Source organism: Eptesicus fuscus, chromosome 2 (genome assembly GCF_027574615.1).
Source record: "Eptesicus fuscus isolate TK198812 chromosome 2, DD_ASM_mEF_20220401, whole genome shotgun sequence".
Taxonomy (NCBI): Eukaryota; Metazoa; Chordata; class Mammalia; order Chiroptera; family Vespertilionidae; genus Eptesicus; species Eptesicus fuscus.
In genome coordinates this window covers 42,451,690-42,469,788 of record NC_072474.1, presented here as the reverse complement: position 1 = coordinate 42,469,788, position 18,099 = coordinate 42,451,690, and the positions used below count along the sequence as shown (strand labels likewise).

The following is an 18,099-nucleotide window of genomic DNA, read 5'->3' as shown; positions in this document are numbered from 1 at the left end:
TGGGGGGCTTGTGATGATTCTCTATCATCATTGACTAGAGGCCCAGTGCACGAAATTTATGCATGGGTAGGGTCCCTAGGCCTGGCCAGCAATCAGGACTAATCAGGGCCTTTGGCTGCTGGCTGGGGGCTTCCTTCCCTGGCTGCCAGCTGCTGGCTGGGGTCTTCCTTTGTTCCACGCCACCCCCTGATGGTCAGCGCACGTCATAGCGAGCAAACTCCTGGTCTCCCGGTCGAACTCCCAAGGGGACACTTTGCATATTAGCCTTTTATATATATAGAAGATGTTTCTATCTCTCTCCTTTCCTCTCTGAAATCAATAAAATATATTTAAAAAAATAAGATAGTTCATCTTGAGGGATTCCTGAAATAGTAAATATACTGCTACTAAAAGCCATCAAAATAAGACTTTTAAATTATTTAGTTTGCCCACATTATTTCACTTTGGTTAAGAAAATGGTAGACAATTATTTTTGTGTAGAATGGAAAATGACAGGCCTTCATAAGTAGACGGCCTGCCTGGTGCTCAAGGATTAGGTAAATTGCCAATTTCATATTTTTATTGACTCCCTTATGGACACACAGATTTGGGAAATGTGATACCTCAGAGAATCAAAGATTAATTAGGAATCATCTGCAGCCCCATAATGGTCACACTTGATATGATTCACTTGGTCTCTGCCACTTCAGCTCCAACTAAGCTCTTCATCAAGTTGAGTCCTCTGGGCTCCAAGGTCAAGCTGCTCAGGATTAGTTGTGTCCCATAGAAAATGAGAGTGCCACCAAATTGTTTCTTGAGCTCGGACTCCCTGGAGCTCATATTGGCCTATAATTGTAAAAACCGCCTAAAGATTATACCTAATCCTAGTCCCAAATGACATCTCTTTGTTTATATCTTACCTTGAGTACAGAAAAGAAGGGGTAAGGCACATTCATAAAAATGCAAAATATTTTAAACTTAGATTCAATGTATTTGGGGGGAAATGAGTGATTCTGAATAGAAAAAGACCACAAGTGCTTTCTTATACAGCTAGTCTGTCTGTATAAGGTCATTTCCATATAAAAACCCACATTCCCAGGTTGAAGACTTAGAGGATGCACTCAGTGGTTGTAAATATATTGATTGGCCAGAATGTGGAGCCGGGTAAGCACATGAAGATGCTCTTTACATATTCTACATTTTTACTGTTTAAATTGATTATGAATTTCATTTGAATTTTAAAAGATGCTAAAGGCCTTAAACATAAGGGAATAGCTTAAAAAGTGTTGCCTTTATAGTTGATATTAATTTGACTTTGAAGTTAGGACAAACTATTTCTCAATTCTTACAGAAAGTAGGTGGGATGGAGAAAGGTCTTTAATCTCTCCCTCAATAGAGAGCTTACATGCTTTTACATGATCATCTCATGTTTTGCTGTTTTTGAAAGAATGTTCTTCAAATCTCCTTTTTTCTTTAGCTAGAGGTACTGCTTCTTTTGGTCACAGTAGACCCTCCCACCTCCCAATTTCATACTCTGGATTTTCTTCTTGGGTTTGGGTAAGTTTGAGCAGCTGGGGTGATCCTAAGGCGTATCAGAATCATGGGAGTTTCTCCACTGGCCTCCACCCTCACCTGAGATTCACATATCTCCCCAATCCTCAGGGTCTGCAGGGGGATTGCTCAGTTTTGAAAAGAAAAACCAGACCAATCAAGAAGGACTTTGGGAACTCTGTGAAAATATGAACTTAAAATTCAGGGTTAGAGGTGAGAGACTACCGAATTATCTACTTTAATTAATAGTTAAAACCCTTTGTTAGAGAGTTGAACTGACTGTTCAGGCACACACAAAATAATGGCTTGTCCTGGGCTCTTCTGACCGGGACACAGAGAAGTAACTTGCTTGCAATCACATGCCTCTCAGCAGACAAGCTTAAAACTCTGCGGCCACGCTAGTCCATGTTCTGAGTGTGTGGAGAACACATCAGTGATTCTGCGTAGGTGCGGTTCAGCAGAACAATATACAAACTAGTTGGACTTCGTTTTACTGCTCTGAAGGAGGAAGGAGAAAACTAACATTTACTTAGCACCTGCTATATGCCACTTCCTATGCTAGTCTTTTGCCTGTTTCTATTAAAATTCTACTCATATTTCAAATACCCCTCTTCCATGGAATATTCTCTAACTTTTACAGCTCTGAAAAATCTCTTTCTTCTTTGAATCTACAAGGTTTTATTTGTACTTTTAACATGGTACTAAAGATGTTCTTCATTTTCTTTTATAGTTAGTTTGTGCAAATGATTTCCTGCACGAGTTTAAATAGAGCTCGGGGAAAGAGAAACCATGTTTTGCCAATCAATGTATCAAACCAGGGTTGTCTCCACAGGAGGTTCTCAATAAATACTTTTGAGTGACTGAACAAATGAACAAGTGAAAAAAAGTGTTTAAACAGACCGATTCCCCATGCTGGGTCAACATTATCAACCGTTTTGCAGGTACATAAGTACCTGATGGGGCTGAGGTCACTACATGAGCAGAAAATGGATCTGTGTTTTCTAAATAGGTTATTGTTGTTTTAAGAACCTGCTTCCAAAGATTCCTAGAAGTGTGTGACCCTCTACCAGCTGCTGACTTCATATCATGCATTTAACTGGTATTTACCGAACACTTACTGTGTGCTGCAGGCTATACACAGCATGGCCTTCAACATTTGTAAGCTTTTACAAGTAACTTTAATAAATATAGATAAAATTATTTTGGAGTTAGACTATATGGATATATTAATTTTGCCACTCAACTACATATCTTTGAGGAAGTGATTCGTTATTCTGTAAAATCAGAATAAAAATAGAATAGGGGTTGTTGTGAAGAATAAATGCATTAATATATGCAATACAGAAAACACCTGGCACACAGTATAAGTGATATGTTTTTGTTGTTATTTAATAGGATACAATGAATAGGAAGATATAAGTAGGTATAAATAAACCCAGCATTTCCTAAAAGCGCTTTCCTTTTAATATTTTTACCAGAAATAATGAGTAGAACAAAATGATTGGTATTATCTTCCTTTCCTGTTTCTACACCTGCACACAACTCCACACACCAACACACTGACAGAAAGGTAAAAACTAATGTGCTTCCTAGTGGGAAATCAACCTAAGTTATTTTCTTATGAATGAGAATGGGTTCTGCTGACGAACAGGTTAATTTATTGGATGGTTATATCTAGTGTCAGAATATGCACATGACACTCTTTTGGTTTTTAGTTGTTGTTGTTGTTCTTTTTTTTATTTATCTAATAAAGCTAACCAGCTTCCCGGGGACTTTGAAATCAGAGACTATGGCCGCAGTACCATGTTCTAGCTGGCTGAGCTACATGGTAAAGCCAAAAGGCAGACAGGAGGAGAGAAAAGAAGGAAAAATAGTGAGAATGTACTCTCAAATGAATAATATAATTCGAAATCATGTAAATTCATTCTTTTCAAACCAAAGTTTACATATCCCCTGAGATACATGAAGTCCAGGACAAAAAGTAATCAAAAAGAGGATCTTTACATTAAAAGCAACACAAAGAGTGTATGGAGTAGAATGTGAAAAAAACGCAACTTTTCAAAGAAACTGCAAGCAGACAACTTTTGGTCATGCCCACTGGGCCTTCTCTAGTTCTGGAGTTTGTTAAAAAGATAAAAGTTTGAGAAGCAGAGCTATAATTATAATTAGTAAGGCAAAACAAGATAGGGTAGCAATAAGTGATGGGAACAGAAGATAAAATAGAAATGTAATTGATAGCTGTTTATAAACTTGTCTTTTTAAAAAATTGAACTGTCCTAGAATTCTTAAAGAGAAAAGCTACTAAACTGATATGTGTTATTCCTTTAAATAAGCTCATTTTGAAGTGCTTAGAACAGGGGCTAGGACCTAGGAAGCACCATGTAACTGTTAACTAAATAAATAGTTAAAAACTTAATAAAACCCACTGTTGGGTTCTTTCTGTTAACAGCTTGTTTGAGTTTTTACAACTGCCTTTAACTGTCACCTACATCTTTGTGGTTCCCAGGTGTGTGTCTCTGGGACCGGGATGTTTAAACTGCCTACCTCGTGTCTCCCTTTAGATTATTTCAAACCTAGGTCATATTCCTGATCTTCCCTCTGAAACTTGGCCTCCTTCCTAAAATGCCTTCTTCCACAAATCCATAGACCTGTCCTTGCTGTTCCTTAAATCTTTGGAGGTCCCTGGTAACAGGAAGTAGAGAAAGGACCGGAAATGACTAAAACAGAGACAAACCTGGACACCTCTGCATGGGTGATTCTTACCTTCTTTAAGTAAAGGTACGGGCTCCCCTCAAGACAAAGTCCAATAGTAACTAAGTCCTCAAGTAAGTTGCCTATTTTAACCAGGGAAGGAAATGAAGGTGCTGAGTATTTAACCTGGAAGTACTCACAGTGGTGAAAAACAACAACAACAAAACTCCCAGCCCCTGAACTCCACTCTTTTTCACAAACTTAATGTCGTTTCCACTACAGGTCAAAGAGAGGGCTGGACAAAAGGGTGAGGTGCTGAAGATGGTAAAATTTTCACCTGTCTATTCTCTGCCTTCACTTGGTTTTACAGAATATTTATTTCTCTCTCTTCAATTACAGTTGATGTTCAATATTATATTACTTTCAGGTATGTGGGATGTTTTATTTTGAACCCCTAAAGATTCTGTTGAGGTGCAAGTGTGGGCGTACATGGAAAGAGCACAGGGACAAATTTAACCTCAAAGTTTGCTCTCGAACCGTGAGACCGCAGGCTGGGAGACCCTGCGCTCTGTGTCCACAGCCAAGCACCCCACCCCCACCGGCATTTCCATTTCTCAGACCTCTATGCTGTGTGCTTTTCTGTAAGTGATACAGAGGGGAACTTGGCAATAACGTAGAGAAGCAAGTAAGATTCATGTTACGGTTTTGTACTTTATTATTCATGTCTAAGTTGGTGCTGTAAATAATAAAAAGAGGATAAAACCTAACGGGTATATAACTGAAACTAAAAGAAACCACTAACGGCTCAAAAAGATAATAGTTGAAAGTAAAAATCTTCTCCTTTGTCCCTTTTCTAACTTTTCTTAAAAAATATATTTTATTGATTTCAGAGAGGAAAGGAGAGAGACAGAGAGAGAGAGAGAGAGAGAGAGAGAGAGAACATCAGTGATGAGAGAGAATCATTGATAGGCTGCCTCCTGAACGCCCTGTACTTGGGATTGAGCCCACAACCCGGGCATGTGCCCTTGACAAGAATCAAACTCGGGACCCTTCAGTCCGCAGGCCAACAGCTCTGTCCACTGAGCCAAACTGGTTAGGGCTCTAACTTTTCTTTTAACACTACCATCAACTCCTAGTACATGCTGAAATAATGAGTAACTGCAGGAGGACTCGAGGACTGGATTTTTAGTATGTTTGTATAACATATTGGTCTATATTGTGGAGCCTAATTTTCAGAGCTGTCACTTTGAAAATAACCCTTCTAGGTTCTTCATGTTTTTGTCCTGAAAAATAAAAGAAGCAACAACAAATTCTTTTGGGTTTTTAAAAATGGCTATAAAAAAATTATTCTTGTCTCCTAACAATCCATTTTTTTTATTTCTTTATTGATTAAGGTATTATATATGTGTCCTTATTCCCCCATTACCCCCCACCTCCCATTCATGCCCCTACCCCTCTGTTGTCTGTGTCCATTGATTAGGCTTATATGCAGGCATACAAGTCCTTTAGTTGATCTCTCCCCTTACCCCCACCGTCCCCTACCTTCCCTGAGGCTTGACGTTATGATTGATGTTTCTCTCTCTCTGGATCTGTTTTTGTTCATCAGTTTATGTTGTTCATTATATTCCAACAAATGAGTGAGATCATGTGATATTTATCTTTCTCTGCCTGGCTTATTTCACTTAGCATAATGCTCTCCATCTCTAACAATCCGTTTTGATCCACCCAGCGACAGGGAGCAAAGGCCCCGGTAAGGTCCCCCAGGCTGACATGGCACGGCTCCTCCCTAACTGAAACAGACCTGGGAGGGCAGGGCTCTCACCTTGTTTGGAGTTGACATCTGATGGGATGTGTGACGGGTGTGATCCTGGAGAAAAGTGCTCGTCGCTGTAAGTGATGAGGGGGGTGAGAGGATGAACCGCATGGGATGGCTGCACCACGGGCACTTTATTCGACTGCAAAGTAACCACAAGGTCAACAGTTAACAATGGATGCCCGGCTCCTGTCTCCTCTCCCAGAGAAAAAGCCACACAATAGCAGTAACTGGGCATCAGCATAACCGAAGAGTCCTCTCCAGACCTGGACAGAGGAAATCAACTGCTGTACCCATTTAGACCTTCAGAATCTGTCCATGCTAAATACTCCTCAAGTCTGACTAGCCCATTAGGAGACTATCAGTTATTTAACCAACTCCCCTATGGAGATTTAGGTTGAGTGCTATTATTCCATATGACGTGAATCCTGTACATACCTGTTTACATGATCTCTTCAGACTGATTTCAACAAAGAGTTATTGGAGCAAAAGTTATGAATGCTTTATAAGCTCTTTATTCATTACATATGTCTAGCAACAAAAAGGCACTCAATAAAAAATTATTCAATGAACAAATAAATAAATACTGCCGATTTGAAGGGCAAAATTTCAAACAACCCAATAAATATAAATTTGCTGTACTGATATTCCATTGGTTTATATAATTTATGATTCTATAATTGTACATCTCTAAGAATCATGTTATACCATTTTAATGTGTTATAGCTTTGTCAATCAAACCTGATCACCCATTATGCTTTAGGCCTACTCAGTTCATCTGCATGATCTCTAGTTTCTAGAAATCTTAATTAAGAAAAGGAATTTCCAATCTTGCATTTAAATGCGTAATGTGAAATATAGCTTGTAAAAATCACTTTAAATTGTTAACAATTTATATATCCTATCTTGTATTTGTTTAAAATAAATTTATTTAAATTGGAAGCCCAAAGCTACATAACATTTTTTTTTTAAGGTACAGGTTATTTATTTGGACTTCATCAGTTTGAAATCTGGGATCCTTTTGTTTGCTTATAGTTGAATAAACTCCTTGTCCCCTCAAGAATGTACACTAAGTAAATCAGTAATATAAGCAAGACCCAGGCAGTTTAACCTAATTAAGGAGATAGATTTTTCAGAAACTTTACACCTCCTCCCCCGAAAAGACAAGAAACTTGACATAACTATATACATACAAAATGTTTCTGATTTTAAACACATAGACTAATTAAACCAGTACCACAAAGATCTCTATTTGCAAACATTACAGTAATGAGTAACTTGTGAATTTAAGAGGAATAAGATATAATGAATCTTGACTATTAACTAATTCACTACTTCAGACATGCCTTAACCATCAATAGTTTGAATTCATGAGATTTTTACTGTATTACGGACTAAAATGCATCTGAAATCCGTTTCTCCAAAAGCAAATATCTGTATTTAAAAATCTGGGGAAGTGCCTGAAAACTGCCCTGCACAGTATAAACTGCCTATAATGTAGGTCTATATCCGACTGGTTTCGGGCCCTGTAACACACCTGTGTATGGTGGTAGCACTATGATATGCATCATTTCATGTTTGATGTTTTTTACAAATTAGGTATAAAAAGTAAGTGGCTCCAGCAAGAAGGTCTACCCTCAGGAAAATTAGGAGCAATTATCCTAGTAACACTAAATTCTCTTTACAGCCAGTAATAGTAATTCTCTATACCCTGTCATTATAACCTCCACCCAAAAGAAACTTATGAAGGAAAAAAACGCAAGGGGGGGAAATCACCCTTTTTCAGACAATGATATGATTTTCCCTGTTTTATAATTATCAGCTCCTCTCTAATAGCAGAACTGCATCGTTCGTATAGCCCTTGGCATTTATTAAATAGAGCACCATTATCAAAGCCACATGCCTTTTCTCTACATACCTCAGCACAGACATCTATGCATATAAATGTGTAAAAGGTTAAAAAAAAATGTTCCAATGCTTTTCAAGTGTTAATGATGCAGTCTGCCAAATACAACGATGAGCTTCTTAAATACAAGGAATTTAGAATTTAGAGGAGGTAGTGGGTGATGGGAGGGTGGGTGCGGAGATAGGGGGATACTGTTATAAACCCTTTTTCAAATGGAAACAAAAACCTCAACACCCAAATGCTAAAACGAATATATTTCAACGATACTTTAGAATAAGAGCTTTGATTTTCATTTCAAAAGTCTCATAAGTACAATTGCCAAACAATCTACGAAGGTATTTTCTTAGGGTAGTTAAAAAGAATAAGCATTGCAGAAATCTCCTGAAAACACATACGTATTTTGCATGCCTTCCTTATTTCCATAGCACCATCTTAAGGAACTTGCATTAGCAGGCAGCATCTCCTTAACGTCTGACCTACCCCTCCAGTCATATAGCTCAGAATTCGGTGCCATGAATTTTTGCTAAATTATGCTATCCTTGCTCTCCTCTTAATTTTACGGTTTTCAACACAGATTTGCTTTCCTGTGGGAAAGAGATAAGAAGCCAGGGATTTTAATTTAAGCTCTGGCCTTGTCTTATATTTTGCAAGATGGATAGCGTACTAGTAGTGTGTTATAGCCAACAAGGCTTATGTCCATTTTTGTGGCCAAATCATGAAAGCAATATGAAATCTCAATAATAGGTGTGAGCACAAGTCTCAAGTTTTATATTTGGCTCCTGCCAACCCCCTCCACTGGGCCTATGAACAGGACCAAACTACACTACACATCACCACCATGATCAAGTGTCCTCGGCCCTAAACAGAGGGCTTCCCCTGAGAGCAAGAGGGACCGTCCTTTGACACTCTGTGCACGCACAAGGCAAGAACCAGGTACGGCCGCTCTGAGTAAGTTTTAAAGACACTATAACCATTCTTAGTTCTAGCCTCAGATCTCCAAATCACAATGTGGGGCAAAGGGAAAGGAGGAGGAATAACCAAGTGACTACCTAGTCTTTACAGACAGCTTTATGTAACTACATTATAAGGTGCGGTTGCGCAGTGTATGTGGGCCTGTGCGTGTATTTAAGCGCCTGAAATTGCCAAGCGCGACGTGAGCACTGACGGCCAACACCGATGAGGCTGCTGTTCTTGTGCAGCCTCCTTTCTAGGGGCCTGGAAGTGGGGGCGCGGGGACTGGAGACAACGGACAAATATGTAAACAAGACGACGAGTAAAATCTCAGAGGATGACATCGAATACTAAGATCAAAAGAATCCTGGTGATAAGAGAGTATAGTAATTATGTGCCTTTGTATTATGTTAACACTGTAAGAAACCAACAGTTTAAAACCAAATAGTCCAAGATTCTATTTTCTAAAACAGGAAACGGAGGTCACCAGGGAATGGGTGAGCAAGCCATGACTGCTTTCAGCACGTATGACAACCCAGGGCTGCTCACTACACCCCTCCAGTAACACAGGGTCCTGGGGATACCATGCGAGTGGAAACTCTCGTCACTCAAGACAGCGGGGGCCATCCTTTCAGCTCCTACTCTGCGCACCTAGGATCTCACTCGATAGACCCCCCTGGCCCCTGGCTCCCACACATCTCCCTACGAGGAAGGGAGAAAGGACAAACGGCTTTCTTTCTCACTCACAGGCACGGTCAGGTGAGTCTTAGCTTCCCAATGTTTGTCCTGTTTCCTTCCCCAGGTGACAGCAGGCACATCACCCCACCTTATGAGATCGCCAGGAGCCTGTGTCACCCCCGAACGCTGCGGCCGCTCAGAGGTGGAAGCACTCAGGTCTAAGCTCACATGGCAGTAAGCGGCTCCGTCAGGCCACACACCCTGATCTTTTGATTCCATCTAGACTACACATTCTTTTCTCTTAAGCAGGTGATGGGTTGGGTGTGCAAGGGAAAAAAAAAAAAGATGGAGAGAGTGGGTACTGGGAGGAAAGGGGCGCAGAACACCAAAGGCAGACTCCAGAAGATAGCTCTCCCACCTACTCAGCCCCACTCATTCAGCAGGAAGCCCACAATCCCTTCCCAAACTCAAAAAACCACCCTCAGGCCATCCTGCCCACAAAGCACATCATTATTGTAGCAACTAACACCATACCTTGGAGACAGGTAAACTGAGGCAAAGAAGGTCAGCAACTTTCCCAAGGGCCACATTCACTACCAGTACAGCACGCGGCCTCCCGGGAGAGCCAAGTTCATAAAACCTCGGGCACTGCACTGACCATCCGGCCACACCTGACAGGGTGCACATCCGTGACATGACTGTGCGGTCTCTGTCCCAGGCGCAGGAATCACCTCGGACCAAGAGGCACCTCAGCAGAAGCGGTGAGGCCTGCAGAGACGCCCCTGCACCCTCTCCCCACAGCTGGAAAGCATTCCCGGAGGCTGCTCCCTGCGGGTATCGGCCTCTTGGGCATCACAGCCAAAATACCCACACGAAGTGGGTGCCACTTGGGGATCCTGAGAGTCACTCTCAGCAGCATTCCCAGAAGTGACCACTCCCCGCCCTGGCATGAAAGCTCTCGGCCTCTGAGGATGTGGTTCTTTCTGGAAAGGACTAAAAAGTGGTTCCGCTCCCTCCTGGCGAAGGCGTGGGCCTGCCGGTAAGTGGAGTAATTGGGGAGAAACCTGCGGGCCTGCTGGCTAGTCCCCATTTCGCACATCTCCAGGTTTCAACTAAACCCGCAGCACAGGATCCAACTGAGCATAAGGCCCTGAGTATCATTTCAACTGGCTGTGCATTTCATCCAGCGTCCTCCTGGCAATCACTGAGTCCAGGGGCATTTTAACACTCCACCAACCTGTTGAAATGAGGAATTTCATCTGGCCTCAGACGTTATGGTGGTATTCGACGTTTTATTACACTCTTAGAAAGTCTGGTACTGGTCCAGTAGAAGCCCTGAAATTTCACGTCGTGCCTTCCCTCCTCCTCTGAGAATCTGGGTTCCTTAAGCCTTCCCACAAAGAGGAGCAGATCTGATTTACTCCGAAAGGATGTGACGATCCTTGCACCAACTAGACCTCAAAAGTAACGTTTAGTGCTGGAAGCCTTTCCTAAGACCCACCAAAGCTAAACACCCGATTCGGATCTGACGTGGCTTCCGAATCGAAGATCACTACTGTTTGAGATGCAGCAGCTCTTTTCAGGTAACGGTGGGGCCCTGGGCTCGGAAGACTTCCTGAGCAGGACCTGGTAAAGTTGCAAGGTTCACAAGGGACAAATATTCCATGAGTCCAACCCTGGAGGCAAAGGTGTCCCATCATCGGACACCTGGGATGCTCTCCTAAGAGGGGAGGAACATGTGACAGGGAAAGGGAGGAATGTGGATGGATACACAGTAAGTGCCCGTCCTAATGGCCGTGACTTTGCACCCTCTGGCACTTGTCCACACAAGTGGGCAGTGTCGCTGTATTTATAGGTGAGAAGGCCGAGTCCTTTTGGACACACAGCGCAGTAATCACTAGTCGACAGAGGACTTGTGCTGGCATGGTTTGGTACCAAGTCCCTGCTCGTCCTGCCCCACACTGCTCCCTACACAACCCCCCTCTCCACCTCTGTTCCGAACACCCTGCCAGCGAGTGTGGCCTGCCATGGACTCCGCTGCCAGAAAGCGTCTGGACAGAACAACTGACCACTTGGGGAAGACTGATGTCACTAGCAGGACTACAGACAGACTGCTGGGAGAGCTGCTAAGAAGAAAAGGTGTGGCCTACCCACAATTTCCCCAGTTCTCTATAAAGTGATGATCTCCATACAGCATCTCATTTAATCATGAAATCACCCATAAGCTAGCTGTTAAGACTTGTTTTATAGAGAAGAAAACCAAGGTTCTGAGACATAAATAATTTATACAAGATCACACAGGATGTTAAGTAGCATAGACAGGATTTGACTCAAGTCGGTGACGCTGAAATCCATAGCTTGTACTCCATCAGGTATTCCTAGCATCCAAGTGGGAGAGAGAGTAATAAAATCATTTAATATTTAAGTACATGGACACTGGAGGTACAGTTCAAATCCCAAACATTTAAATGTCTAGTTTCTAGGTAATTCACTGAATTTTCAGAATTTCAGTTTCCTCATACGTAAAATGGATGACATAATACTTCACAGGATTAAATTGAAGATTAATGAGCAATGCAAATAAAACCTCTTACTCAGGTCCTAGCACATAATATATGCTCAATAAGTACTTGTGGAATGAATAAAGGAAAGAGATAAGAAAAATAGAGCCAATAAATAAATTGCTCTGTTCCCCAAAATTCGGATCACTCGTCTCTAAGACAAAGTAAGTTTTAGAATTAGAAATATGCTTTCTTTCAGGTGAATTCCCCACCAAACTCTCCCTTCCTTATTCTGCCAACGTACTTTTAGTCTAAAGTGTCTGTGATCTCAATACTTTCCTCTCATCACTGCTTGTAGAAATCCCTCCCACCCTTTGAGATTCATCACAAGTGGCACACTTGAAATCTTAAACCACACGTAACTTTCTGGGTTAGAATTTGCTATGGATTCATATGTACATAGGTTTTCTTTTTTTTTTAAAAAATATACTTTATTGATTTTTTACAGAGAGGAAGAGAGAGGGATAGAGAGCTAGAAACATCCATGAGAGAGAAACATCGACCAGCTGCCTCCTGCACACCCCCTACCAGGGATGTGCCCACAACCAATGTACATGCCCTTGACCGGAATCGAACCTGGGACCTTTCAGTCTGCAGACCGACGTTCTATCCACTGAGCCAAACGGTTTCAGCTGTACACAGGTTTTCTATGTGCTTGCTTTACTTCTTCTGTTAGATTATAATTTAATCGATAATACAATCTATGTTTATTCATTTAAAAAATATCTCTTACAGCAGCAATTCTCAAACTTTTTTGTTCTCAGAACACCTTAATACTCTTAAAAATCTTTGAGGATCCCAATGAGCTTTTGTTTGTGTTGGTTTATTTATAAATACTTATCATATTCAAATGATAAATACCAAGTCCCTGCTCATCCTGCCCCACACTGCTCCCTTCACAACATAAAAATAAAACATTTAAAAGTATTTATTAAATTATTTAAAAATTATAAGCCCATTACATTAACATAAAAATATTTATATGAAAAATGACCATTTTGAAACAAAAGCATTAAAGGAGAAGAGTGGCATTTAGTTTTACAATTTTCACAAATCTTTTTAGCATCTGGTTTAATGGAGACAACAGGGTTCTTGTATCTGCTTTCATGTGAATTCAAGTCTCTGCTTTGATGTTATTTTGGTTGAAGTATATGAAAAAAAGTCTGACCTCACACAGATATGTTGTTGGAAAGGAAAGAATTATTTTAATAGTTTTTTCAGTGCCATGTAGAGTCAAAAACCATATCATATACTTTTCCTACTCTTACATTAACATCCATTGATCGGTCTTGCACTATGAATTTACCCATGTATCATTTGTAACATTATGCATTAGTTATCTGGAAATATTGGCTCAGTGAGTTGACATATTTCATTATACATTATAGAAATCGCATTTATATTCATATCATCACTGATCTAATCAGAAAAGATTTAAGAATTTAAGCAGCTATCAAGCAGTGGACACAAATTTCTAAAATTCTAATTTTTCCTTGAAAGCTCAAATTTTATCACTAGCGTCAAATGCTGCCATTGCTGTTTTCATTGAAAAGAGAATCTCTGCTCATTTGTGAGAAAATATCTGCCAAGTAACAAACTATGAAACCATAGTTTGTCAGTTATGCATTCAAAGGTCAAGACTCAGTAATACTAATAACTTTTACTGCTTCATCAAGGACACTCTGAAGTGACACTGGCATGTTCTTTTTCCTGGAGGGTGTTGTGGAGCAGAGTTCAGTGACTACTAGTACCGTTTGGAGCCAAGGCACCAGCACTTTCACCCATCATTGCTTTGCACCATCTCTGCAAATGTCAATACAGCGAAAAAGCAAGTAACTATTAGTGTTACCATGAGACTAGTTCTGACCTTGTGGACCCCCTACTTCAGGGAGCTCCAGGGGTCCACAGACCATACTCTTAAGAACTGATGCCCATAATAGAGTAATAGAACTTAAACAGTTGTTGATTGCGGATGATTCAAGCTAATAAAGTGAAAAGTAGTATTTCAGTTATGTTGAATTTAGAGAGAAATTGATTTATGGGTTACAAAAATGAAATGTTTTTGTGATGTACTAAGCTATTATCTCCCCCACACACCTTATTTCCTGGTGTTCTAAATGTACAAATCAAGAGAAATCTGAAAAGCAAAGAAAAATACATACCACATACTTTTAAATGATATTTAAAATTTTTGAGACTCCTTTAATTTAACTCAGTGTGAACCCCGGACTTGGGTTCTTTTATTAGAGTTTGAATTATTTTCTTCCAAAGGATTCTTGCATACAGTAGCCAAGAACATGGATCTGCACCCTTCAATGCTCACTCCTCCTGTCCACTCACCATCTGCCCTGTACCCACAGCCCCTTGGACACGACTATGCACTGAGCACACTGTGCTGTTACTATCTGTTTGTGCCTCTGTTTTCTCCCATCAGATAGAGGTCAGGCCTTCGTAACTATCCCCAAGCATCTAGGGCAGGGCAGGGCAAAATGAGATATTTAATATCTATTGCTTTGGACTAATTGCCCGAATGAGGCTATCAACACTAAGAAGTCAATTCCTTTCAAGAAAGAATTCATACCCTTATCAGAAAAACAGGGATTGGTTCTTGTATTTTCTATTGCTGCATAAAAATGACCACACACTTATTATCAGCCTAATACATCACAGTTTACTATCTCACAGATCCCGTGAGCAGGATTCCAGCACCATTTGGTGTGACCGGGTCCTCTGTTCAGGGTATCTATCGCAAGGTACTGGCTGGTTGGGTTCCTGCCGGAGGCTCTGCAGGCTCACTCTGGTTGTTAGTAGAATATGTGAGGAACACACTCCTGATTTTGTAGCCCCTGTTGATTTGCCCCCGTTTCCTTGCTGGTTATGAAGTGGGGCCACTCATATTCCCTGACAAGTAGCCGCCTCCATCTCACAGCAGCCATGGTGCTGGTTCTGAATGCCTCCTGTTCAGAATCTCTGACTTCCCCTTCTATGACCAGTGGAGAAGCCTCTCTGCTGTTTAAGGGCTCGTGTGACTGCGTCAGGCCTACCCCATAATCTCCCTTTGCAAAGGTCAACAGTGAGGCGGGGAGAGGGCAGCTACGATAAGCTTGGGAGGCTGCAAGGCCTACTACCGTCTGTTAGGACAAAGATAACCCACTTACCTTTCTTGTATTTTCTTCCTCTCCCTTACAAAAGATAAACCAACTTATCTCTAGCAGATGAAAATGAAGTGCCATTGCGGACGTTAGTATTTGGTGTTATAGTTATTCTGATTATACTATAAAGTTCTGAAGTTAAGTTTTGTGTTTTCTGTCTTCCTTTTATCCAGGGGCTACAAAGTCAAGAGTGTGTTCCTCACAGATCAGAGTTGACAGGAGTTACTTGCAGTTTAGAGGGGAAGGGAAGAGTCAGGATTAGCACATCTCCCTCTCCCCCCACCCCCCTTCAAGGACTTGGGGGAGAGCTACTAAGCATGCAGGCACGCAGGGAAAGTTCCGAGTTAACTGCAGGTCATGGCTGAAGAAATCGAAAGGGCAATCTGTAAAACAGAGTTAAAGGGCCCAGGTCAATTTATTTTGAGGAAAATTTTTAAAAAGCTTTGGCTTTCTTTCCAACATTAACAACCAACATGTTAGATTATGGCCAATCATTTGCCTTTTAAGAAAATTTTTAGAAAAATCATTATTTTATATTTAAGTGCAACTCATCTATTACAAGGTTATGCCTAACCTTAAGTTTTAACTTAATTATCTGATCCTTGAAGGTAACTAAAGAGTCATATAATTGTCTTAATATTCATTCATCATTAATAATGCACTCAGTGCTATAGGAAGTAAATATGGTAAAAGGGAAATAAATCAAAGTAAGGCAATTAATTGAAAAGAGTGGAAGTACAGGTCACAATAGTTAAAATCTGGAACCTGGCCCGGCCAGTGCGGCTCAGTGGTTGAGTGTCGACCTGTAAACCAGGAGGACATGGTTTGATTCCTGGTCAGGGCACATGCCGGGGTTGTGGGCTCCATCCCTAGTCGGGGTGTGCAGGAGGCAGCCGATCAATGATTCTCTCTCATCATTGATGTTTCTATTTTTCTCTCCCTCTCCCTTTCTTTCTTTAAAAAAAAAACACAAATTAATAAAAATATATTCAAAAACAAAAAACCTGGAACCTGGATACTTGAGTGAGAAAGACAAGAGACAATTCTCTGAATACTTACTATATTCTAAGAATGAATGATGCTTTCATATTTGTGATCAAATTTATTCCCCTATTTTCAAATAAGGAAACAAATTGGGACTTAGAAAGGTTAAGTGTTGTCCCAGGTCATACGGGCTAGCCTACAAATGGTTGAACTTGGGTTAAATGCAGATCTGTTTTATCCCAAAGAGATGAACTTTTCACTGTGAACTGCTGAAAAGAATGGCTACAAAGGGGAATAACTCAATCTGGGAGCCAAAAGGGACCCCCCCACACACACTTTCCAGTAACCGAAGTCTATAAATAGAGGAACTGGGGGTAAGGTTGAAGCTGAGAGAAGATCAGAGTAAAAGGGAGAATGGCTTCTAATTGCGTAACAACACTCCATCCTATTATCTCATTGATCTCACAACACTTTTACCGACCACCCCTAACCCTCCGGGTGCTGCATTTTCTTTTCATGTTAAAGATTCTTTTGTCCGTGTTAAGACTGTTCTTTGAAAATTAAAAGAAAGAACTGGAATCATTCAAGATAAACAAACCAAAGCACAAAACAAGTGCTAGTGGGAAAATATTACAAGTCCAGAAAGTCCAGTGAAGGGATGGGCCATGGGTGAAAGCCCGGAGGGGGGGTGGGGGGGGGCGGGTAGCCAGACTCTAAGGAGGCAGGAAGGACCAGGAGCCTGCTGGACTCCTGGCTGCAGAAGCACAGGGTTCCACGGGGTGCATGCGTTTGTAAAACTATAGTGGGAAGGACATGGGGTAGAACAAGATCCCAGTGGTCCCTCACCTTTTCCAGATTCCAGGCACTGTGATCTGATCAAAGTTGTGTACAAATGTTCTTATACACAAATACAACCACACATCGGTGGATAGGGGTGGCGGTTGTGGTGTTCACAGGAGAGAAGAGGAACATTAGATTAAAAACTGCTGCCCTGTTCCAAGAGAGAAGTGCTTGGCCATCACTGCATAACCTTTCATTATTATTAAGGCCCGGGCGGGCGTTTAGTCAGCTTCTCGAAAGTACCACTTGTGTGGGTCCCTGGGGAAGAAGGAAAACGAGGCAGTGAAGGTGAGTGACACGCCAGGAGCCGGAGAGCTCAGCGCAGAGGCAGCAGGCCCAGGGGCCGGGCTGTAGAATGACAACACGCAACAGGATGGACAGGAGGAGGCACCTCCTGGATCTCCAGAACCCGAGACAGGGTGCTGCTGTGGGGTGAGCGAATTCCACTTCTCCCTGAACCTCGCCAGCCATCAGGCCTGAGCGGACTGGTGATGCGGGCACACGCTGGTTAAAGAGGCTCTCCACCACTGTCCCCCACTGCCCAGGGGTGCAATTTTGAAGGGAAGGGACGTCTTCCACCACAGCAGCACCCCTCTGTCACCCAGATAGCTTCAGAGAGCGGCACTCAGAATACCCAGTGGGAAAGGAAGGCTGTTTGGGGCTCCAAGAAGCTAGATGACTCTAGCTCTCCGGGGGGGTGAAGCTGGAGCCTTCATGGGGGTCAAGGCCAGGGAAATACAACAGCTACCCAGATGGCGAGTGTGGAGGAGTCATTTATATGTTCAAGCTGTAAATTCATGGGGCAAAATTCCGTAGGGACAAAGACAAGAGACTTAAACCTAACAATTTCCTATTGAAAGGGGACCCGTCACACTTAAAGGAACTATGAAGTGCATCTGCCTCATTTTAAATAAAATTGATTTTTAAGATCCGGTGTGAAGCATTTACAAAACAGCTGAATAAGAAGGATTATGTACCAATTTCATCCCACCA

The 18,099-nt window shown here is 41.6% G+C and overlaps 1 protein-coding gene across 3 annotated transcripts in view; it reads right to left on the bottom strand.

Annotated features, from left to right (window-relative positions):
- LEF1 (lymphoid enhancer binding factor 1) overlaps positions 1-18,099 on the bottom strand; it is a 119,881-nt gene that overhangs the window by 26,691 nt on the left and 75,091 nt on the right. For all 3 annotated transcript variants that reach the window (XM_054726696.1, XM_054726697.1, XM_054726699.1), the window contains exon 4: positions 6,044-6,176. In XM_054726696.1, coding sequence (XP_054582671.1) covers positions 6,044-6,176 — 133 coding nt within the window. The remainder of the gene's footprint in view (positions 1-6,043; positions 6,177-18,099) is intronic.